Genomic DNA, 25,025 nt, shown 5'->3' with positions numbered 1-25,025 from the left:
AGAACTGAACCATGATGAGTAAGTTCGCTTCGGCTGTATGATAAATCATTATTTCTGAAAAAATTAGTCTCATGGCATTAGAGCAACATTTTTAGGTATACAGATTTATAATTTACTTCAAACGATAAGCAGTAGATGACCCAACATTCTTTCTCCCATTGTGATAAAACTGTTTAATCGTCAAGAAGTCGGTAGTTCAACATTAATCAGTATCCATGAAAATGTGGCTCTAACGCCACGAAACTAGGTGGGTCAGAAATAAAGATTTATCATACATCTGAAGCGGTCTTATTCACCATGGTTCTTTCCACTGTTCCAAACAGCAAATGGAAAAAGGAAGTTTAAGGTTGAAAGCTCCTGGCAGGAAGAATTCTAGACTACCAGCTGCAATCCTGTATGGCCGAGAAACAGACTGCAAGAAGCCATACACGATGACAACGAGACAAAACACCCCACCACAATTTCCTTTCGAAAGCTGTGAGGGGATGGGACACATAAAGCACCAGGAAAGATTTCCTGAGACCTAATGGCCCTCTCTCTTCTCATCTTTACAGCCGCGCAAGAGAGTAGAACAATAAAGATGCGATGACAATACAGTCCCTGTGATACTTGAACAACGACTAGGTGGACGAGTGGTAACCAGTCAGAAGGAAATGAAAACAATAATTCCGCTCCTGTCTCCGGGTACAGTAGTGTATTATAATGTAGTGGAGTGAAGTGCAGTGCTGTATAGTATAGTGTAGTGTTGAATATCAAGTACAAAATGTGTGGTACAGCAATAGCGGACAGTAAAGTAGCACAATGGTGCCACCACTTGTTTTCAGTTTGGTATTACAAATAGACGGAGTAACGATAGACTCTCCATTGACTCCAGTGACCACCGATTTAGACGTGGAGCACTTCGAGAAAACAGCGCTTGAAACTTCTCGACTCAAGCCAAAGTTCTTCTAGACATACGTAGACGACAATTTCGTCTTGGGTGGCCAGACGGCGACGATTGGCACACAAACAGTGTACACGAAAGCGTGTTCACCATGGGGGGCAATTACATACATGATGACTTCTGTCGAAACACGAGATGCTGCCAATATGCAGTGTAGCGCTTCTCGGTACTTACCACGTAGATACATAGAGGCTGAGGCGTCTCCGAAAAACAGAGCCTACCCTTTATTTACATTTACGTCAAGCATTTCACAAGAGACGTAAATAAAACGCACTCTCTAGACAGATGGTAAGAAAAAAGGAAAAGACGGTATATTACTGCAAGAACATGATGGCTCCTATCGCACGCTTACCGCCCGTGCAAAAGGTCTCCAGGATCTTGAAAAAGCATTGTGAAAGACGGTTTTCCATCTCATGCAAAATCAGGGATACGCTTGGTTTCGTAAAAGATCGCTTAGTTAAGAACACTTGGCGTGTACGCCATCACGGGTGAGTATGACCAGCAGTAAAACGGAAAACGCAACGCTGCTTCTCACAGAGACTAGCAAGACACTTCTGGAACGTTCACCTCGGCTATACGGTAGCGGAGCGTGGCACCATTGAGGGAAACACGTTTCAAATTCGAAGACAAAAATGCACTACACTGATGAGCCATGACGACAGTGCTGGTCCACCTATGGAAAGTAACAGATCAGAGATTCTGTGTGGTAAGACTTCGACAGGTCCTTCGTAAGTCTCTGGAGGTATGTGGTACCAGATGTCTACGCATATTACCATATTTATATTACCATAAATTACTAACCGGTATTTTGACGGGTCATTTTCAAGGAAAAGCTGTGGCACCGTAATAGCTCTGCAAGGGAATTTAATACATGGGTGGTTGTCGACAGTGTAACCTGGCAGCATTCCTTTAAGTTATTCGAACACTGTGTACGCCAGTAGAAACTCAAGTCTCACATTGTTTACCTGTAAGTGGTGAATTTGGTGAACAGTCATCAGTGCCATCCTCCTCGAAGAACTATAGCACCATTCTGGCGTTCTGTGACATACAGTTATCCTACTGGAAGATACCATCGAGGTCGGGGAAGATATCAAGCATAAAGGGATGCAGATGGCACGCAATACTGTTTACATAGTACTGTCATAGTACCCCATAGCATAATCTGCGCAAACCGAACTGTGTCCGTGATGTGGGTCATATTTCGAGAAGCTGTTCGCGTGGATCGTGGCGTATGTGGACATGACCCTCGACCTGGTGTAACACGGTCCAGTTCGTGTCATCTCGTGTCCGCTATATTCGTAATTGACGCTGTCGTTGGGTTAACATGGGCACACATTGGTGTCGTCTGCGGCGGAGCCCGATGTTCAACAACGTACACCAAACGGTGTGCACCGGAACACATGTATCTGCACCAGCATTGTAATCTGTCGTAAAATAGCCGTCTATCCCACTTTACAGAGTGAGCAAGTTTCCGACCTCCACGTTCTGTAATGGGGCGTGGACGTCCAACAACTTGCCGCCTTTTCGTGCTCTCACCGCTCTCCAGTCAGTTTCCATTCATGCTCCTGATAGTAGTACACGAACAGCCAACCAGTTTTGCTTTTTTTCCGCCGCTGCACTTCCGTCAGCCTCTCCCGACGGCTCCACTTCGCAGTATTTTCATGTGACTGTCTACGAGTTCATCGCCTTGTGGAGCCGTGTCGTTAAATCTTATCTGCTGCTCAAGACATTGCTGTACTCAAATTGTGTAGACACTAATTCTCAGCAGTTGTATTTAGTATGATACTTGTAGTAAACAGTTTTTATTGTAAAATGCGTTTCTCTGTTCAGCAAATCTAACTGATCAGTAAGAGGATAGTTCAGGTACATCCGTCTAGTCAGAAAGAGTGTTCTTCGTACGCGCTCAACGACCCCTTTACTTGCCAATACGGGAGAGTTCTGTCGTATGTGTATTGGTGCAGTGTAGATGAGCGTAATCGATGCGCGTAGAATGCAGTGGTATGACGACGACGAGAGATGCTCGTTACCACTGGCTGGGACACAAAAATCTTCCCTTTTCCAGATTCGCTTATGTCAGTGGATTTCCAGATTTGCGGCCTGTGTCGTCGATAGAATTATTTCTCTTTCTTCTCTGCTTCGCTTAAATACTTTCCTTGTCGCGTCACGTGCCAGAAACGCAATGATCCTAATGTTTCTGGTCATCAATGTCTGTCACCGTAGAGGTTTATAGGATTCTATAATCTAGGAAAAGATAGAAATGAGAGTATATGAAAATCTATTGAACAGAGACAGTGACTTTCATCTCAATTCTGCCTGGGAGGCGAAACGGATAAATAGCAGCATCCGACAGAACATAGACATACCAGTAAATAACAAGTAACTACCAGTACCGTCGCTCCGAAACGAAGAATTACTTTGCTGATTTCCAGTGAGGAATTCAAAAGCGTGTAGAGTGTTCCCTGGAGTCTGGATGTCCAAATATCTGCGTGCCAGAGAGCAAAACCATAGTAAATAGATACACATGTTTTGTTAACTTATAATTACTCTTCCTCTCTCTTTCTCTTTTTCTCTCCATTCCTCTTTTCTCCTAGCTATTTCCCTTTCCTTCATAAAACAGTATAGTGGCGACATTTTCAAGTGGATTTCAAATTTTATTTAAATATATTGTTTGTCACACGTAGAGTTGGGCTGTGGCAAGACTGCGGTTCGGTAGTTTTGCTACACTACATATATGACATAGTAAATGGTAGGATTAGCGGTAGTATAAGTAGCATTGGTAGGGAAAGAACATAAATGAAAGTCTAAGAGAGGAACTGGGAACCGACGACTTCTCTATTTTTTTCTTATTTGTTTTGCCCGTAATTAGAAGGGTACATCATTCAGTGCTAGTCAGTAACCCATCATTTCATTTTGTAGGTAATAAATATTAGCTGATAGAGTAAGTTCTGCGCTTGCATGCAACCAAAGCAATCACTTTTGGTGTAAGTACAGTTTACATGTACAAACATAAAAATACATTGGATTATTGTTGTTATTTTGTATTCCACAGAACGTTCTCCATTATTATCAAAGGCAAGAGTCTTATTATTATTGATAAATGCTAAAGTTATTTATGAATAACAGAAACATGTTTCATATAAGTTCGACGAAGTATTCAAGCGATATTTGATATATTGTTGTTTTGCAGTGTTTTATTTTATCTTTTTGTTGAGGAAATTGCATTTTCTATCGCTATATGATAAATCTGTATTGTTTCCTTTATTTTTGCTACAAGATCCCTCTGTTTCACGCTACAAATCCACAATGTTTGCATAAAACCTGACTTAAATGTCTGAAATTTCATATTTACTATAAATACCGTTTATTTTTACGTAATAATCAGGGAGGCAACTACGTGGAACAAAGACGTTCCGTAGGTTACTTGGACAGTTATATATCCTCTTTCAGTTTGTAGATGATTCACCGCTTCCAGTTTTAGGGGTATCTAGTGAGACACTGATCGCATACGTAAAGAAAAAGATTGTTATGACGTAAATCCTGGTGGATATGACAAACCTAACGAACAGGTAACGGGGGTACGACCATAGCTGACTAAAGCTACTACGGAGACTACCGTAGTCTAAGCTTCTAGAGGTGGTTTTAACTACAACACACACACACACACACACACACACACACACACACACACACACACATATATATATATATATATATATATATATATATATATATATATATATATCAGAGACTGACTGGGTTATATTTGTTAGGATGACAATAAGCTGTCTTGTTTCTGTGGAAGCCTGAGCATGTGCAGTTGAGTGACAGTTGACTGTCACGAGAATTTTCTGTCCAGAGAGACAACAACGTTGATGGGAACCGATGAATTGTTAACGCGGAGACAGCACGAGAAGTATGAGAAGTATGTCGTCTAGTCCAGTGGTCAATTCAGAATTCCGTAAGTGCATTACGGGCATTAAGTGGGCCTATAACACGTGCCTGTGAAACCCCAAATATCACTTTGCTTTCACTAAGTAAGTAACAGTGGGGCATAAATGAGCTGCGTACTAGTTGAGACTGAGTAACGCTGTCATCGAGTGACAGCGAGGTTCGTGAACTAAATTTTTTGTCGAAGCGTCCATGTTGGCGCTGCTGCTAAAGTGCGGGCGACGATACTGCTTTTGATGGAAAGTCCTCAGAGGTCAGTTTCCATAAGTTGCAGTGAGAGTAGAAAAGGGATATGGAGGCTAGATAGATGAATCCTTACGCCTGGGAGGGTGACTGGGGAAGAAGGGGAATGAGGGGAATTATTATTGGACACGTGCAGGCAGGGATACAAGGACCGAGGGTCTTTTTATAATGGTCAGAAGGTTGGAATGTATGAGAAGAATGTGGGGGCTACGATGGTAGCTCGTATGATGAGCAGATATCAGCACTGTTATCTGGGCCACGAGGTGGGAGTCTGTTGAAGTTTTCGTGGGGTAAGGTATCGAGGGAGTGGAGGTGGAGCCATGTCAATATGTGCGCAGCAGCAACATAGGATTAGAGGGAATTGGGAAAACAATGAAGCGTTGATATTTGAGTTCACGTGATGTGTAAGATTTGCGAAGGTATTGGAGAAGTTTGAGAAGAGAAGTGCTCAAATTTTTAAAAACTGTTATCCACTGTTTCCTTTATCACTGTATGGGAGCGAGCTGATAGCTACCCTTAAATCTCCATCTACATGTTTACTCCGCAATTAACAGTTAAATGTTTGACAGAGGATTCACAGGATCACTTTCAGACTATTGCTCGACATCCTGAGTCTCGAGTAGCAGGTGGGAAAAATGAACACATTGATATCTGTTATTTTATTACGACGGTAATTTTTTCCTTGGGAAGGTGGGAGTAAAAAAATATTTTGGCATTCGGAAGAAAAGATTGATGATTGAAATTTGCAGAAAACATCTCGCCGCAACGGAAAATGAATCTGTTTTTGTGATTACCACCTCAATTCTCTTCTCTTATCGGTGACACTCTCTCCCGTATTTCCCGATAACACAAGACAAGCTTCTATCATTGCATTTTTTCGATGTCATACATCATTTGTAACTGGTAACGATCCCATAATATGGAGCTATAGTCCAGAAGAAGACAAACAAGCGCAGTATAGGCAATCTATCCTGAGGGTTCTGCCAGTGAAAGGCAACCTTTGACATGCCTTCCCCACAACATTTTCTATGTGATGTTCCCAATTTAAGCTGTTTGTAATTGTAATCACGAGGTATTTAACTGACTCCTCATCCTAGAGTTTGTGATATTTATCGTGTAAAAGAAATTTTAATTGTGAAAGGTGAACTGGCGCTTTCCTCACCGTGCAGATATCTCGTTTGAGTACTTTTGCTACTCGCTTTTATCGTCTGATCACTTCACTAGACAGTGAACGACAGCACCATCTACAAAACAACCAAAGACGGATGCTCTGATTGTCACCTAACTCATTCTCATAGATTAAGAACAGTAGTGGGCCTATAACACGTGCCTGTGAAACCCCAGATATCACTTTGCTTTCACTAAATGTCTTCCTCTTAGTTACTACGAATAATGACCTCTCTGACAGGCAATAACCAGTCTATTCGAGCAACTCCATAGGCTCGCAATTTGATTAGAACCCACCAGTGAGTAACGATGTTAAAAATTTGGCTGGTCTTCAGTCTTTGATTAAAATTGTTAATATACAAAGAAGTATGACACATCGATAGGGATAACTTGGCGATTGGAAACTGATGGGTTAATTTGTGCAGTCACCAAAATCTGTAATGAGTGTGCTGTAGACTCTTAGTAACATTTTCTAGGTGAGGGACATCAAAAGGTCAGTAAAAATTTGAAAACTGAATAAATCACAGAATAATGTAGATAGAGAGGTACAAATTGACACACATACTTGGAATGACATAGGGTTTTATTAGAATCAAAAAAATACAAACGTTCTAAAAATGTCCAACAGATGGCGCTTCATCTGATCAGAATAGCAATAATTAGTATAACAAAGTAAGACAAAGCAAAGATGATGTTCTTAGCAGGAAATGCTCAATACGTCCACCATCATTCCGCAACAATAGCTGTAGTCGAGGAATAATGTTGTGAACAGCACTGTAAAGCATTTCCGGAGTTATGGTGAGGCATTGGCGTCGGATGTTGTCTTTTAGCATCCCTAGAGATGTCGGTCGATCATGATACACTTGCGACTTCAGGTAACCCCAAAGCCAATAATCGCACGGACTGAAGTCTGGGGACCTGGGAGACCAAGCATGACGAAAGTGGCTGCTGAGCACACGATCATCACCAAACGACGCGCGCAAGAGATCTTTCACGCGTCCAGCATTATGGGGCGGAGCGCCATCCTGCGTAACCATCGTACGTTCCAGCAGGTGTTTATCAGCCAGGCTAGGGATGATGCGATTCTGTAACATATCGGCGTACTTTTCACCCGTCACGGTAGCAGTTTTGCTGTCCAGCGCCATCTGTCGGACATTTTGTGAAATTAGTTTTTTTCTTTTTTGGTTCTAATAAAACCCCATGTCATTCCAAACATGTGTGTCAATTTTTGCCCCTCTATCTACATTATTCCGTGGTTTTTAAAGATTTGAAATTTATACTGACTTTTTGATCACCCTGTATGTGATAGGAGGTGACTCGTATGCGTGGAGAGAGTGGGTGGGAAGCTTTATTTGCAATGAATGAGGTAGTAAAAATTGAATTCCATGTGGCATTGCTGGCTGAAATATCCTATGGGGTGCGTTCTGTGATGCATGGAGGGCTTCCCCCTGCATATTTCGACCACCACAATTACGTATATGTCTCGTGGGCCAGGTACGGCCCCTACCTCATCTATGAGGTTGTTTGTAAAGGAAGAGTTAGGGTACTAAGCCGCCAGCAGCTTTCACAGCGTCCGGGGGCGGCAGCCTCGCCACATAGCGCTGCATTCGTGGGCACTACCTTACGTCCACGCAGTCACGTGTACAGACGATACCGCCTCTCTATCCCTCCACAGGCGTCTAGTTAGGTCGGCCTGGCTCCGACCGACCAACGGGCGCGCCAAGTCTCTGCCACGAGTCCCCGCTACGAATCCCACCTGCCGCTGCCCGCCAATTTGTCGCCTCGCCCCTTCGTGAGCCACGTCCGCCGCTGCACTTCCGTCAGCCGCTCCAGAGGGCACCACTTTGCAGTATTTCCATGTGACTGTCTACGAGTTCATCGCCTAGTGGGACCGTGTCGTTATTAATCTTCCCTGGTGCTCAAGACATTGTTGTTCTCAAATTGTGTAGACATTCATTCTCAGTCAGATAACTTCCGGGAATTCAGCCAGGTAACACTTTCAGCGACCGCCGATATTTCGCCGGGAGAACACCCCGCCATTTTCAAGGCAAACTGCAACGAACAGGCGGCGTACATGCAAATTTAAAACCTCGGTTCTCGGACTGAAGCAGAAAAGATAACACACACACTGAACACTAGTGCCACCAAAGATGACCTAAGTCAGAGCTATCGATAGTGAAACTATGAATTCGCAGGTGAGGTAGCGTTGATTCCGTCCCTCTTTTTTTGACAAGGGAGAGAGCCGGATTCCAAACAGAGTTTAAACAGAAACCTCCATTCCTATTAACGAGGCTGCTCACTAATTTAATCTCAACTGCCTCCCTAATAACACTGTCCCAGTAGCTGGACGCGCATGCCAATATCTCGGTGTTATTATATAACATGGGGTGACCAGTATCCAAGCAATGTTCGGCAATAGCAGATCTACTTGCTGTAATCATGTGTGCCGTTTATGCTCAGTACATCGGTCCTCCACGGTCCTGATAGTTTGACCAATATATGCCATGCGGCAGCTACAAGGAATACGATATATACCCGCCTTACGCAGTCCAAGATCATCCTTAACGGAACCCAATAGTGCTCTAATTTTAGATGGAGGTCGTAAAACACATTTCACATCGTAATTCCGTAAAATACGACCGATCTTGTTGGACATGTTTCCTACGTAAGGCAAAAAGGCGTTAGGTGTTGACTCAGAATTACCATCAATCACCCGATTTACAGTTGGTCGATAGCGCAACGCACGTTCACTCTATCACTATAACCATTTTGACGAAATGTAACTTCAAGATGGGACAGTTCAGCTGGCAAAGTCTCAGCGTCAGAAACGGCATGTGCCCTGTGTACCAAGGTACGAAGTACCCCTTCACGCTGAGCCGGATGGTGACAACTATTAGCCTGTAAGTACAAGTCGGTGTGAGTACGTTTCCTGTAGACTGCATGTCCCAATCATCCATCATGCTTCCTCCTAACCAACACGCCAAGAAAGGGAAGGCAACCATCCTCTTCCACCTCCATCGTAAAACGAATGTTCGGGTGGATCGTGCTCAGATGTTCTAAAAAGACATTCAAATTCTCCCTACCATGAGGCCGAGGTTTTAAATTTGCATGTAAGCCGCCTGTCCGCTGCAGTTTGCCTTGAAACTAGCGGGGTGTTCTCCCGCCGAATTATCGGCGGTCGCTGAAAATGTTACCTAGCTGAATTCCCGGAAGTTATTTGAAAGTTGTATACGCCAGGAGAAACTCAGGTCTCACATTCGTTCTCAGTAGTTGTATTTAGTTTGGTTCTTGTAATAAACAGCTTTTATTGCAAAATGTGTTTCTCTCTTCAGCAACTCTTACTGCTCAGTAAGAAGGTAGTTCAGGTTCAAGGTGCTTTACGTACGCTCTCAGTGACTCCTTTGCTTGCGAGTATGTTAAAGTTGTGTCGTATGTGTATTGGTAGAGTGTAGGTGAGTTTAATGGCTGCGCGTGCGATGTAGTGGTATGATGACGACGAGAGAAGGGAGGGGATGAAATCCGGTGATGGGACATAGCCTACGCCTATCGAATAGCACAAAGGGAGTCTCCGATCTTGATGTCTGTATTCGACTTAGGGATCACCATCGAAAGTGTCAAATGCACTCACTACATGAGACACTGCGGAGTGGTTTGCAATTTAATCTAAGACATTGTCGCAAAGACTGGTGATCACGAATTTTACGCCACCGCCTATCCTCCTCTTGCAGGCCATATATTGGCAGTGAAAATTTGTTCTATCACCAGCATTCGAACCTGCTTACCAAGAATCGACCGCCACATCACAGGTGTGCGTTAGCGACCTTCGGAAGGGGGTGAAGAGATAGTGGGTGTTATAACTGATACGACGTTGATTGCATGGTATGGGAGGACATGGTGATTTGTGTCAGCCTGTGAAAGTACGTGTAGTGTGTGGAGATGTGAGGAAGGGGACACATTGTATACGGATGCGCCATCTGGCCATGGTTCTCAAGGAATACTGTGAATTCTAGCGAGTTGCTTCTGCGGAAAACATAGGCCTACCGAACACATTGTAGGCATTTGATGAGGCGGTGGTGGATGGGGGTTGAGGAGAAGGGTAAACGAATATTGATGGGGAGACAAAGTGTATGATGTTAGAAGATTAGGAATGAATGATAGAACTTGCGAGAGGTGGAAACTACACGAAAGCTGTTAAAATATTTCGAGGAGGAAGTACGGAGTTGTGTAGTACACTATCTGATGAAAAGTATTAGGACACCTATTGGTAGACGTTAACACAGAGTGTGTCCACCCTTTGCCTCTATGACTGCTTGAACTTTGCTGGGGACACTTCACTGAGTCGTCTGAATGTCTGTTAAGGAATGACAACCCATTCGACCTCAAGAACCGAAACTAGAGATGGTAGTTTTGTTGGATGCTGAGGTCTGGAGCGAATTCTATGTCCAGTATCATCCAAAATGTGTTCCATTTGGTTCATATCTGGAGTCTGGACAGGCCAGTCCATTTAAGGAATGTTATTATCCACAGATCATTGTCTCACATATGCTGCTGTACGACAGGCTACACAAGCATCGTCTCCGAACTGTTCCATAACTGTACACAGTACAGAACGCTTTACAATGTGGTCATATCCTTCCGTATGTAGCGTTTTCTTAAGTGTAATAAGGGGACCGCAGCTGATCTACGAAAAACCGTTAGCTCGTAACACCACCTCCTCCGTTCTTCACTGTTGGCACAACATATAAAGGCAGGTAACGTTCTCGAGGCATTCGCCGAACGCAGACTCTTCCTTCGGATTTCCGCAGCGTATAATGTGATGCATCACTCCAAACTGACTCAGTATTTATAGATTTCCAGAAGGCTTTCGAGACCGTACCTCACAAGTGGCTTATAATTAAATTGCGTGCTTATGGAATATCGTCTCAGTTACGCCACTGGATTCGTAATTTTTTATCAGTGAGGTCACAGTTCCATCGAGTAAAACAGAAGTGACTTCTGGCATTCCCTAAGACATTGTTACAGGCCCTCCGTTTCGATCTTCTGATGACTTTACTAGACGATAAACGACAGCATTATCTGCAAACAACATAACATGGCTGCCCAGATTGCCTCCTAGATCGTTTATCTACCGGGACGTCAGAAAATGCCTGAAACGCTTCTAGGGATGCTGCAGGGCACGTTCTACTGAGACATAAACGTTCCCTTAAAAAGTCTATACGTTGCGTCGTTTCCGTGTTATTTAGCACTGAAATTATCCAACTGCGACGTCGCGCGCCCACATTCAAGCGGCCTGCCAGGGACTGTGTTGCCCAAGAAGTGCTTTGTTTGAAGAGCTGAAACTTGAATTTGTGAGCGTGACGACCTGACTGACTAACTTCAATGCTAAATAACTTAACATATATATCTCTGTCCAATATGCGCTGCAAGTGTTTCCCACATTTTCTGATCACCCTGTATGTAAACGATTTAGGAGACAACCTGAGCAGCCTTCTTACGTTGTTTGCAGATGATACTGTCGTTTATCGCCTAGTAAATTCATCAGAAGATCAAATCAAATTGCAAAACCATTTAGAAAAGGTATCTCTATGGTGCGAAAATTGGCAGTCAGCCCTAATTAATCAAAAGCGCGAGGTCATCCACATGAGTGCTAAACGGAATCCGTTAAACTTCGGTTATACGATAAAGCAATCGCCGGCCGCGGTGGCCGTGCGGTTCTGGCGCTGCAGTCCGGAACCGCGGGATTGCTATAGTCGCAGGTTCGGATCCTGCCTCGGGCATGGGTGTGTGTGATGTCCTTAGGTTAGTTAGGTTTAAGTAGTTCTAAGTTCTAGGGGACTTATGACCTAATATGTTGAGTCCCATAGTGCTCTGAGCCATTTGAACCATTTGATAAAGCAATAAAATCTAAAGGCCGTAAATTCAACTAAATACCCAGGAATTGCAGTTACGAACAACTTAAATTAGAAAGAATACATAAAACAGTTGTGGGGAAGGCGAACCAAAGACGGCGTTTTGTTGGCAGAAAACTTAGAAGATGCAGAAAATCTACTTAAAAGACTGCCTACACCATGCTTGTCCATCCTCTTTGGCAGTACTGCTGGGCGGTGTGGGATACTTACCATATAGGATTAACGGAGTACATGGAGGAAGTTCAAAGCAGACAGCACGTTTTGTGTTATCGAGAAATGGGGGAGACAGTGTAACGGACATAATACAGGATTTGGAGTAGACATCATTAAAACGAAACGTTTCTCATTGCGGCGGGGTCTTCATACGAAATTTCAGTCACCAGCTTTCTCCTGCGAATGCGAAAATATTACGTTGACGCCGACCTACATAGGAAGAAAAGATCATCGTAATAAAGTAAGGGAAATCAGAGCTCACACGGAACATACAGGGTGATCAGAAAGTCACTATAAATTTGAAAACTGAATAAATCACAGAATAATGTAGATAGAGAGGTACAAATTGACACACATGCTTGGAATGACATGGGGTTTTATTAGAACCAAAAAAATACAAAAGTTCAAAAAATGTCCGACATATGGCGCTTCATCTGATCAGAATAGCAATAATTAGTATAACAAAGTAAGACAAAGCAAAGATGATGTTCTTTACAGGAAGTGCTCAATGTGTCCACCACCATTCCTCAACAATAGCTGTAGTCGAGGAATAATGTTGTGAACAGCACTGTAAAGCATGTCCGGAGTTATGGTGAGGCACTGGCGTCGGATGTTGTCTTTCAGCATCCCTAGAGATGTCGGTCGATCACGATACACTTGCGACTTCAGGTAACCCCAAAGCCAATAATCGCACGGACTGAGGTCTGGGGACCTGGGAGGCCAAACATGACGAAAGTGGCTGCTGAGCACACGATCATCACCAAACGACGCGCGCAAGAGATCTTTCACGCGTCCAGCATTATGGGGCGGAGCGCCATCCTGCGTAAACATCGTACGTTCCAGCAGGTGTTTATCAGCCAGGCTGGGGATGATGCGATTCTGTAACATATCGGCGTACCTCTCACCCGTCACGGTAGCAGTTACCTGTAGCAGTTACCTGCTGTCCAGCGCCATCTGTCGGACATTTTGTGAACTTTTTTTTTGTTCTAATAAAACCCCATGTCATTCCAACCATGTGTGTCAATTTTTACCTCTCTATCTACATTATTCCGTGGTTTATTAAGTTTTCAAATTTATACTGACTTTTTGATCACCCGGTATGAGTGTTCGTTTTGTGCGCTCCCTGTTAGAAAGTGAAATAATAAAGAATTATTACGAAGGTGGTTCGATGAACCCTCTGTCAGGACTTGCAGAGTATCCATGTACGTGTAGATGTAGAAATCACTCGTATCTAGTCACCCACAGCCTAGTGGCATCTCTATTTACACTACCTCAAGCGTCGCTTATCATTTACTTCAGAAATTTGTGGCGTGTGAGAAACTAACTGCTCGACCACTGTATACCATTGTTTCTAACTCCATACATATAGTCATTGTGTTACCCGGACTGCGGGTAGCACTTTGGAACTCACGAGTGATTTCTTCTAATGATTCCTTGTAATTGCTTACAATCCCCCTCCGTAATGCTTGTCAGTACATGAAGTCTGCCTGATCGGAGTTTAGCCTGTGGTTATTCCTTCGCGTTTCCACTTCACAGTCACATCACCAACAGTAGAATTTGGCATCTTTAGAAGGGTTGATACGTTTCTGATAGATTTTTTTATCCAGCTGAGTTCTAATGACTAGTCTACATTCGAAGTCAGTGAGCGCTACTGACCTACCCATTATTTTGTTACTGCTTCTCTACTGACAACACAATACTCCCCACTTCCTTTTATACCGGTGGGTGCGCCTCTCGTGATGTCCACCGTTTCATTGGATAGGGGTGTCCGGGCGCTTGTGGTCATATACCGTAGGTAGAGCAGAGTGGAGTGTAGGCGTACCTCGTCGTCGGGCAGGCAGGCGGCGGCTGCGGCTGCGGCGGCGGCGAGCGCTCGCGCCACCTCGCGGGCCCAGCGCGCCTTCAGCTGCTTGCGCACGCGCTCGTGCTCCGACCGGCGGTCCGTCAGCGCCTGCGCACACCACACTCGTATCAGCAACGATCCATCATTTCTTAACGTTAGAAACGTCCTAGCATTCTACCACGAGCCACGCACTAAGCAATGAATGGAAAAGCTGCAGAATATTCAACTTGTCCTTGATATGATTTCAATGTGTGCAAAGAATAGAGACGTCCTTTAAGGGGAGTACGTACGTCCTATACCCACAGTGTTAAATTTGCAATATTGATGACCCATTATCTCAGAACCTGTGACAGATGGAGATCTGAAATTTTTGGGATGTATAGTATCACTCCTTTTCTGATTACTGAACCAGAATCAAAATGTACAGAGAAATAATTAGCTAATTATGAATTTTTTTAAAATGTTGTTCAATATTTTCTTTTAAAAGTCCACTTTTTCTTCCGTAAGTAAAAAAGCGTTAGAGTTAGAGATGTTTTGGGAGGTTCAATAGCTGCAGTATACTAAGTGGTAACGTAGTGTAAAATTAGAGATCTGTATCTGTAATAGTTCCTGAGATAATGGGTCAAATAATTTTAAAAATGTCATTTCCGGCAAATCAAGTTGAAACATTTTATTTGACATTAACTTACACATGGAGGCATGACAGCTTCTAGAAACAGCCAGGCCCATAATCAGCATTATCTGGATCCTGTTCTTGACTATCCTGCAAACCTAGAAGCCTCCTTCTTTTCCTGCATCTTGCCTCTTTAGTCATTTCCTCTGCTGCACGCTGGGCTTTCATGATCCTAAGTCGATCCATTCGCTGAAAGCCTTGCAGTGTGTTGGCACCTGGAGTGATACCAAGTTCCTCTATTCCTCCAATTATACCATCATTAAACGTTATCACAGCATCACAAACACCAAAGCATAGAGTTTTCCTTCCTGCAAAGACATTTTTTGGTATGCGGGTCCAAATTACACTATTCAAAGACTCATTCGGTTTTTGTGTTCGACCATGGAGACATTTAGAAAGAAGGTCAGGATGAGCTAATTCTCTATATATTGGTTTAGCTCCCATCACTGCAGATGGTATGCTATTTTCGTGCCTAAATTGTTCCTGGCTACTCGCTGCCTGAGCTTTGCGGTACTTACACCATGAATCAGCACCAGGCGGACAAAGATCATGTATAGGTGTATTATCAGTGGAAGATTTGTGGAAGAATGTAGCCCACACTGCTCGTTTCATCCCTTGTAAGTCAAGTGTTTTGTTTCTTATTGCCATTCCATAATAATGCTGGAGTTCATCAATGTTTTTGTCTGTAAGTCTTCCTTTACCATTTAGAGTCTTTCCATCTGATAACTTCTCTCTTCCTTTTGTCTGCTTCAATCTTCGGAGACGTGTTCCCATCCGTTTTTGAACGTGGCCCACACATTCAATCTTATCAATCTGCTTATTACCATAAGATTGGCTTTCCACTACTGGTTTGTAAGTATTTTAATCACATCCCCCCAAGTACTCAGTGTAACACGCACCTCTCTCCTGTTGTGAGCGTCTGAACATAGGAACAACTGCAGTAGCATCCATATCCCTATTAGTTCCCTCATAATTCTTAGCGCAATTTGTTTTATGGCTTTCACTTGTTTCATCAACTGATTTACACTGATGACAGTATTTATTTAGCACTTCAATGTCTAAAACTTTACCTGTGTCATCACTAGTGACAGTTGCAACTGCATTTTTTGATGTGTGACCTCTCTTCTGCCATGTGCCATCAACTGCCACAGATAAGTCTGTTGTGTTATTTAATTCTACTGCTTCTTTAGTAGCGGCTTTCATAGAAGCAACAGCAAAAGATTTGACACATTCACCAATTACTTTTGTGTACTTACTTGATCTGGTTGGTGGGTTTGGCAAGTTCAGCGTTGCACATAATACTTCAGCTGCAGTCAATCCTTTCCCAGTGCACCTCATTCCATACAGGAATCTAACATTGCTCTCAAACAAGTCATTCTTGCACTTTTCAGAGTCCAAAATGATGTCGAGAGCCTGCAAACTTCGCACTGAGTATCAAGTTTGTTAGCCAGTCCAGTTCTTGCAGATGACTCCTCAGAGATGCTAATTTGCCCACCACAAACCTTACATGACACAGCATCTTGTAAAACTTGTCCTAACACACTCAAATGTAAAAGAACATAACCTAAACTATTTTGATCTTTGCCAATAAATAAATCCTCATTGTATCCAACTTTCCTCTTTGAAGCACTAGTAGGCGTTTCCTTATCGCGGGTCTGTGAAAAATCTATTTCAGGATCAAAACTGGATGTAGATTTTGTAATATGCTGATTTCCACGGAAATGTCGGTTCTTAAAACAACCCTTTCTTTTCGTCATGTTGAAAAGAGGTACAAGAGCGTTTAATAACACACCAAACCACTATGTTTTCAGTTCTAAACTTATGAAACACGACAACCACTAAGTAAGTAAACAAAATGCATGTGCTATACCGCCATTTCTGTTTACACAGTGCATCCAACCTCTTGACACGAACATTAACATGATTTCAAGGAATAAATAGCTGAAAACCACAGCCTTCTGGATTGAATAGTTCAAGAGATAGTGATACTTAGGCAAGTCAGTACAGAACGACCGGATAATTTTACACTCGCAATATTAACTTCGAAATGATAAAAACTACACTTCCAATTGGAATTTTTCGACATATAAAGCATTAAATTATTCAGGAGAGATCAAATATTAATAAGAGATAATAATCCGAAAATGTCACTTTTTGACCAGTTCCGCCATACGTACTCCCCATAAATGTACAGAAATTTATAATGAAGCGCTTCGCAAAACGAAAAGACGTAGTAAGCTATGACTACAATATCAATGATTCACAATTAGACTCAAACAGCTCATGCAAAAACCTGCGTACCAGCGAACCAACAAAGCTTCGCTAGTATCTACGGCCGGACGATTTCTCTACCGTAGCGGTCATAAATTATAAACACATAACTACATCGTGCATCAATCTATCTGTTAGTGATAACCGTACCGAAATGTGTACCGTAATACTCGGTGTTATACTCAAATTAAAATTACTTGGTGGTTGACAGAGGACAGCGTCGCCGGCGTGCAACCCAGCCACTCTTCACAAGGCGCTGTACGTACCTACCGGACAGGCTCTCGAGGAAGAGCTGCGACTGGATGTCGGCTGGCACCTACCAATCGACTCGCTTAAAAGTCAGTCACAAAGTAATTTCAATCGGAGTACAGTCGTGAAACACAGACACAAGAATGCAGAGGGTGACTTTCATTTAAGCTATGTGTAGATACATATGTATAGATTCTGGTCAAGCTTCTTTGCTGCCTCATGTTGCGGCGGCTGTTTGATTTACTCCATTTGCCTGACAAATACAGCCTTTTTTATACCTGGCCAACTCATAGCTCCCATCATTGCTACGAGATGTTACTCCAAACGCCAATTTAATATGGGACAGATAACAATACATAAACACATCAAAAAATGAATTTCATCACCCCAGTTCCCAGAACTCCTGAAGATAGACCTTGACTGTGGATATTCTATCACAGACACAGCCCCTTTGACTGTTCAGAGATGTCAGTAAACCCGCCCAAAGAAGTAAACAACCATGCATGAGCAACGCCTATTAGACGGAGGGGTCCGACAGCCGATCAGTTCCAGTCATTCCACCAGGAAGGAAGTACACGGCTCATGTTGTCTGTAGTTCAACCATGCCTATTCGGTCAATACCGCGGTTGGATGGCGTCCGCATTGTTACTTTGTGCCAGGAAGAGCTCTCGACATGGGAAGTGTCCAGCCGGACATGGAGAAGATACAGAGAGACAGGAACTGTCGATGACACGCCTCGCTCGGGCTGCCCAAGGGCTACTACTGCAGTGGATGACTGCTGCCTACGGATTATGGCTCATAGGAACCCTGACAGCAACGCCACCATGTTGAATAATACTTTTAGTGCAGCCACAGGATATCGTGTTACGACTCAAACTGTTCGCAATAGGCTGCATTGTGCGCAACTTCACTCCAGACGTCCATGGCGAGGTCCATCTTTGCAGCCACGACGCCATGCAGCGCGGTACAGATGGGCCCAACAACATGCCGAATGGACCACTCAAGTTTGGCATCACGTCCTCTTCACCGATGAGTGTCGCATATGACTTCAACCAGATAATCGTCGGAGGCAAACCGGTCAGGCTGAATGCCTTAGACACACTGTCCAGCGAGTGCAGCAAGGTGGAGGTTCCCTGCCGTTTTGGTGTGGCATTATGTGGGGCCGACGTACGGCGCTGCTGGTTATGGAGGGCGCCATAACGGCTGTACGATACGTGAATGCCATCCTCCGACCGATAGTGGAACCATTAGACTGCTTACATCACGCTTGTCCGCCATATTCTGGAGTATTGCTGTGCGGTGTGGGATCCGAATTAGATGGGGCTGATTGATGACATCGAAAAAGTACAGAGAAGGGCAGCTCGTTTTGTATTATCCCGAAGTAGGGGAGATGGTGCCACAAACATGAACTGGAGTGGCAATCACTAAAACAAAGGCGTTTTTCGTTGCGACGGGATCTTCTCATTAAATTTCAATCACCTGTTTCCTCCTCCGATTGCAAAAACATTCTGTTGGCACCCACCTACATAGGGAGAAATGATCATCGAGATAAAATAAGAGAAATCAGGGCTCGCACGGAAATATTTAAGTGCTCGTTTTTCCCACACGCCGTTCGAGAGTGGAACGGTAGAGAGACAGCTTGAAGGTGGTTCATTGAACCCTCTGCCAGGCGCTTTGTTGAGAATAGCAGAGTAATCGCGTAGGGGCAGCTGTAGATGCATATTGGCAGCATACGGCGAGGCATTCGTCTTCATGGCCGACAATTCGCGCCCCCATCGTAGACATCTTGTGAATGACTTGCTTCAGGAAAACGACATCGCTCGACTAGAGTGGTCAGCACGTCCTCCTGACATGAACCCCATCGAACATGCCTGGTATAGATTGAAAAGGGTTGTTTATGGACGACGTGACCCACCAACCACTCTGAGGGATCTACGCCGAATCGCCGTTGAGGAGTGGGACAATCTGGACCAACAGTGTTTTGATGAAGTTGTGGACAGTATGCCACGACGAATACAAGCATGCATCAATGCAAGAGGACGTGCTGCTGGGTATTAGAGGTACCGGTGCGTACAGCAGTCTGGACCACCACCTCTGAAGGTCTCGCTGTATGGTGGTACAACATGGAATGTGTGGTTTTCATGAGAAATAAAAAGGGCGAAAATGATATTTATGTTGATCTCTATTCAAATTTTCTGTACAGGTTCCGGAACTCTCAGAACCGAGGTGATGCAAAACTTTTTTTGATGTCTGTATATTACCCACTCATCGTTACTATAATTTTGTACGTAAATCTTTTGCGTGTATGAGTCTATTTATTATTGAAAACCGTTTAAAAATTCTGACAGTAGTTCATAAAATTGGCCTTCGCATAGAGAAAGGAAAATGCAGCTGAGGACTTTAATTTATAATATGTGTACATAACAATTTGTTTCTTCTGCTGCAAGCAATACCTCCTCAAGACCAACCTCTCCAAAAACCTAGGCATTAATTATAGGACGAACCATTCACAGCTTCTAACTTCATGACTTCTGTCTCATCATCTACTACCGCCCTAAACCTCTAACAAGGGAACCTCCCCATCGCACCCCCCTCAGATTTAGTAATAAGTTGATACAGTGGATAGACCTTGAAAAACTGAACACAGATCAATCGAGAAAACAGGAAGAAGTTGTTTGGAACTATGAAAAAAATAAGCAAAATATACAAATTCAGTAGTCCTTGCGCAACATAGGCAACAACAAGGACAACAGGAGTTCAGGATCTTCGTGGTCCCGTGGTTAGCGTGAGTAGCTGCGGAATGGGAGGTCCTTCGTTCTAGTCCTCCCAAGAGTGAAAAATTTACTTTCTTTATTTTCACAAAGTTACGATATGTCCGTTCGTTCATTGACGTCTCTGTTCACTGCAATAAGTTCAGTGTCTGTTTTACGACCGCACCGCAAATCCGTGCGATTAGTAGACGAAGAGACGTGCCTCTCCAATGGGAACCGAAACATTTGATCGCAAGGTCATAGGTCAACCGATTCCTCCACAGGAAAACACGTCTGATATTTTCTATACGATACTGGTGACGGCATGTGCGTCACATGACAGTAATATGTTGTCGACCCACCTAACTTGTACACTTGGCGAATGGGTAAAAAGATTTTTCTACCTTGCCCGATTTAGGTTTTCTTGTGAATGTGATTATCACTCCCAAAAAAGTGATCGCATCGGACGGACAGATAATAATTGTCTCAAAACAAAAAATTAAAATTTTCACTCAAGGGAAGACCTGACCCAAAGACCTCTCGTTCCGCAGCTGCACACGCTAACTACAGGACCACGGCGCTCCTGCCGGCGGATCACCCTTGAAGTTGCATATCTTCCACATGGACTACTCAGTTTGCATATTTTGCTTATATTTTTCATAGTTCCACACAACTTCTTCCTGTTTTCTCGATTTATCTGTGTTCAGTTTTTCAAGGCCTATCCACTCTGCCAACTTATAACTAAATCTGAGGGGAGTGCGATGGGGAGGTTCCCTTGTAAGTAACAAACTAAAATATCTTGGAATAATCCTCGACTGGCAACTAACATAAAACATTCACCTACTAATCATCCAATAAAAGCCCACAATAGACTAGAACTGCTTAAAATACTAACTGGCCGAACTTGGAAATTATACCCCTTCACTATCCTACATACTTACAAAACCCCAACCTGTCCTCTCTTACGTCAATGTTGCATGCATTTCCGGCCCTCTTATGTTAGTCTCTCCATATCCTAGAATTTCATGCACTCCACACTGTTTTCCGCAGACACTTACCCTCCCTTACGTGGATCTTCTACAATCTCATCAAATTCCACCCTTCCACACCCACATCGAACACCACCGCATATCCTATGCTATCCACAATCTTGATTCCAGTCACCACATTATTTTCCTTCTAATCACCAATGCTGGTATAATGCCACGCGTTTACAAACAACTACCACCATCCATAAACCTGCACACACTGCATATCCTATTCCAAAACAAATTCAGCCGACACGCTCTCCCAGACAATGAAATCCGCCCCGACATTTATCAATCCTACAAACTATAACTCCACATCATGGCTCTCCACCTACCAAACTTATGCTCCCCTTCCAGCTTCCCACTGTCAACCCTACCACCTACCTTCATTTCCATTGATAACACACAGTGGCTTATATAACTACACACGACCCGACCTGCACCATTCTCCACACGGGTTATTGGGTTATATCTCCAAGATATTTAATTTTTTTTTTGCCTTTTCAGTTTGGTCACTATCTATTTTCAGATAATTCTGTGCGTTTTTAATGTTTGTAAAAGTTTTGGTTTTCTCTGAAGAAATTTTAATGCCATTCCTTCTGATTATTTTTTTCCCTAAAAGACTGAGTTCTGTTACAGTAAATGTCACATTTTCAGAAGGTACAGCAAAGCCATCTGCAAATGTGAGACAATTTGTACGAATATTTTCGTTTTCTCTTCCCAACTTTAGCACTGAAATCTATTACTTATGCAGTTTTTCATTCAAATAGCTAAAAAGAACTGGTAATAGTCCATCACTTTTCCATATACCTGTGTGTGTTTCGAAGGGCTAATATTTGTTGCCATAAAGTTCATTTTAGATAGTGTCTGTTAGTGTTTTATGAACTAGGTTTGCTAATTTAGATTTTGTACAAGATCCTTGAATTATTATATCCACAGTTAGTCCTTCAATGGAATCAAACATCTTTTTGCAATCGACAATCGTTTCTATAATTATTATGAATTTTTTAATCTCTGACTTCAGATTAAATATTTGTTCAGAAAACGATCTTCCCTTCCTAAAAACATCATGACATGCACCTAAATGACTGTCCAGTGTTAATTCTACTCAGTTAAGTGAAATCTTGAAAAATATTTTACATGCAGTTGGCCTCAAAGAAGTTCCTCTGTAGTTGTTAACGTCTTGTATATTGCCTTGAGAGGTGGCATGAGCCCCCTCTCATATTTCTATCTTACTCTGAGTAATTCGATTTTCCTCTCTAATTGCATGCAGTGAAAAGTTGCTATTCCTTCACATGCGGACTTCCCACGCAGTGTCTAGTCACCGGGGTGGTCTGGTGACAGGCGGGTTTTGCTGATCTTGAAGGGGTTAAGCCGACGGGTGTGAGGGAGTCGAGTGGATGCTTTCCAGACGCTGACATTGTCATAAGAACGGCGGCGACACGCCCACAGGGGCCTGACGGAGCAGCTGGACTAGAGATTCCGTTACTTCGCAGAAACTTAGAGAAAACACTTTCTGGCGGGCTACCAACGAGGCGTGGGAATGACTTGTGTTCCCAGGCAGTCTTAGCTGGTAAATTCCCGCGTTTTCTGCAAAATCATAACTGCGATTGGCTTGCTCACGGGATAGCTCCGTGACGTAGCAAAATCGGCGCAGAAATTGGCGCCAAGTATCTCCATTGGTGGAATAGTAGTGTGTCGGCAATAGAGTGGAATTTTCCGCCGGTTTTCGAGTTGCTCATTGGAATGTTTAACCACGGCCACTGTTGTGGGGGCGGGAATGTTCTGTGTTCGGCTTGTACAAGTGCTCTTGAGGGAGTCGGCTCTCGTCTTTCAGTCGGGGTAGGTTACAAGACTGAGCTCTCGCTGCTCTGGACAGCCTGCCTTCCGTTGGCTGTCTAATATACTTTCATTTAATTGTAACTGTTTGACAAAGTTGCTGAAGTTTCGACTTCAACGTAACTTTCTGAGTACAGTTGGCAATTGAGCGTTCTGCATACAAGCGCCCTGTATTGTCCGTCTTGAGCAGTTTTGGCTAAAGTTGACTGTATCGGAGTTACTGTGTGACTTCGCTTGTTAAAATCAATCACTGTACCGTCAGTGATTGTGTAGCGAGCCTTCTTCGTCTCCCTCAGAGGCGCATTTGTATTGATAGGTAGTCTTTAGTCTGGAACAATCAGACCAGAATAATTTGATTTGGGCTATACTCGTGACATTATCATCACCACGACGGGACGTCGAAGCAACCAGCCATCGCTTCCGGTACGCCAGATCGTGTCCTTGCAGTTAAGAAGACAGCTTTGTAATGTATGTCCGCAGCACCGCCAGATTAGGGAATTTTGCTCTGTGATAATCAGAGCTCAGCAGAGCGCGCCTGTTCCCTTCTTTTTTTACGTGGTTTTGTCTTGGATGTTCATTGTCAGAGTTCTCACTACTGTAGCAGCAATTAATGTTGGGTTGGCTGGGTGTTTCTCTTAAGATTTGAGTTACAAGGAATTGGCTCCACATACCACTTGGTCATAAACGTCACAAGCTAGTTTATGGACAACTTCACCTTCACAGCATTTATTTGAGTATACAATTTGACGTATTGTAAATGTTTCATTTGTTTTGTTTATTATTTTGAGTTTAGTCATAATAAATCAAATTGTTATTTTGGACAGAACTTTCATTCTGTGGACTGGTAAAGCAACCCTTTCATTTCTCACTACGTTAATGAAACTTTCCTTTATCAAATTAATTTCTATCAAATTAAATTATTGCGGTTGCCAAACTCTTTTCTACTCCACTTGCAGGGTCGATTACCGTCAGTTCGCGTTTCTTCTTAATCCATGTGCAACAGCAAAAGTCGGAGTTAGAAAAGGGGGGGCTTAGAGCATCATTTACATAAGAAGATTCTAGAAGAATTTAGTGTTAGACACACTGCTAGCTCCGGCACCTTGCAGCCTTTCTTGTGTCGTGGATGTACCAAGGCTACCTTCCAGTCTGCTGAGGTTTTTACTGTCATCCAGATTTGCTAATAGATTAATTTTATCTCATTTTTTTAATTTTTTGTAATAACTTTTCACTGAAGAACGGGGTATTATACCTCTGGCAGCTCACCCTCTACCCACACGGAGTGTTGGGGGCGAAATAACAAGACAGAAAAAAACAAAATTTGTAGTGATATGGATTGATATGATCGTATAGTTTGACTCGAAGGTAAGATGGCTGACGGTTCATTAGCAGAACACTGGAAAAATGCAGTCAGTTTACAAAGGAGACTACTTACCCATCTTAAAATATTGTTCAAGTGTGTGTGACTCATACCCCTTCGAGCCTACTTACAAAGTTTCAAGAACTGGTATTAGGCGAAGACTCTAAAGATATCGTTCATCCCCTTACGTATCGCTCCCTTACTGCCAATAAAGACATAATTGGCACTACTTACAGCACGCACAGTGGTATTTAAATAGTCATCCTTCCCGCTCTCCATATGGGACTGGAAAGGGAAGAAAGTTTAAGAAGTTGTAGCATGCGAAATACCCTATACCGTGCACGTCGCAGTGGTTTTCACAATATACACGGTGTAAAAGAACAACATACAAAAAATTTTGGAGTGTTTGGAACACATAAAATGACACTTTTTTGTGACATAGAGTCGCAGGTGCAACGTTGCCCCGCAAGGAATCCATGAAAGTTTTGACGCTAGTTATATTCGGAGACGGTGAGATGCTTTTTTTGTTAAAGATGCTGCCGAAAATGGCGCCCTCTTACATTAATGCACAACTGACATCTGCGTGCCAACG

General features: G+C 43.2%; 1 protein-coding gene across 1 annotated transcript in view; it reads right to left on the bottom strand.

Annotated features, from left to right (window-relative positions):
• The window catches only part of LOC124555986 (rho GTPase-activating protein 45-like), a 672,894-nt gene that overhangs the window by 87,525 nt on the left and 560,344 nt on the right, over positions 1–25,025 (bottom strand). Inside the window, exon 9 of the mRNA XM_047130031.1 lies at positions 14,306–14,374. Coding sequence (XP_046985987.1) covers positions 14,306–14,374 — 69 coding nt within the window. The remainder of the gene's footprint in view (positions 1–14,305; positions 14,375–25,025) is intronic.

The sequence above is a fragment of the Schistocerca americana genome, chromosome X (genome assembly GCF_021461395.2).
Source record: "Schistocerca americana isolate TAMUIC-IGC-003095 chromosome X, iqSchAmer2.1, whole genome shotgun sequence".
Classification (NCBI taxonomy): domain Eukaryota; kingdom Metazoa; phylum Arthropoda; class Insecta; order Orthoptera; family Acrididae; genus Schistocerca; species Schistocerca americana.
This window is presented reverse-complemented; position numbering and strand designations above follow the sequence as displayed.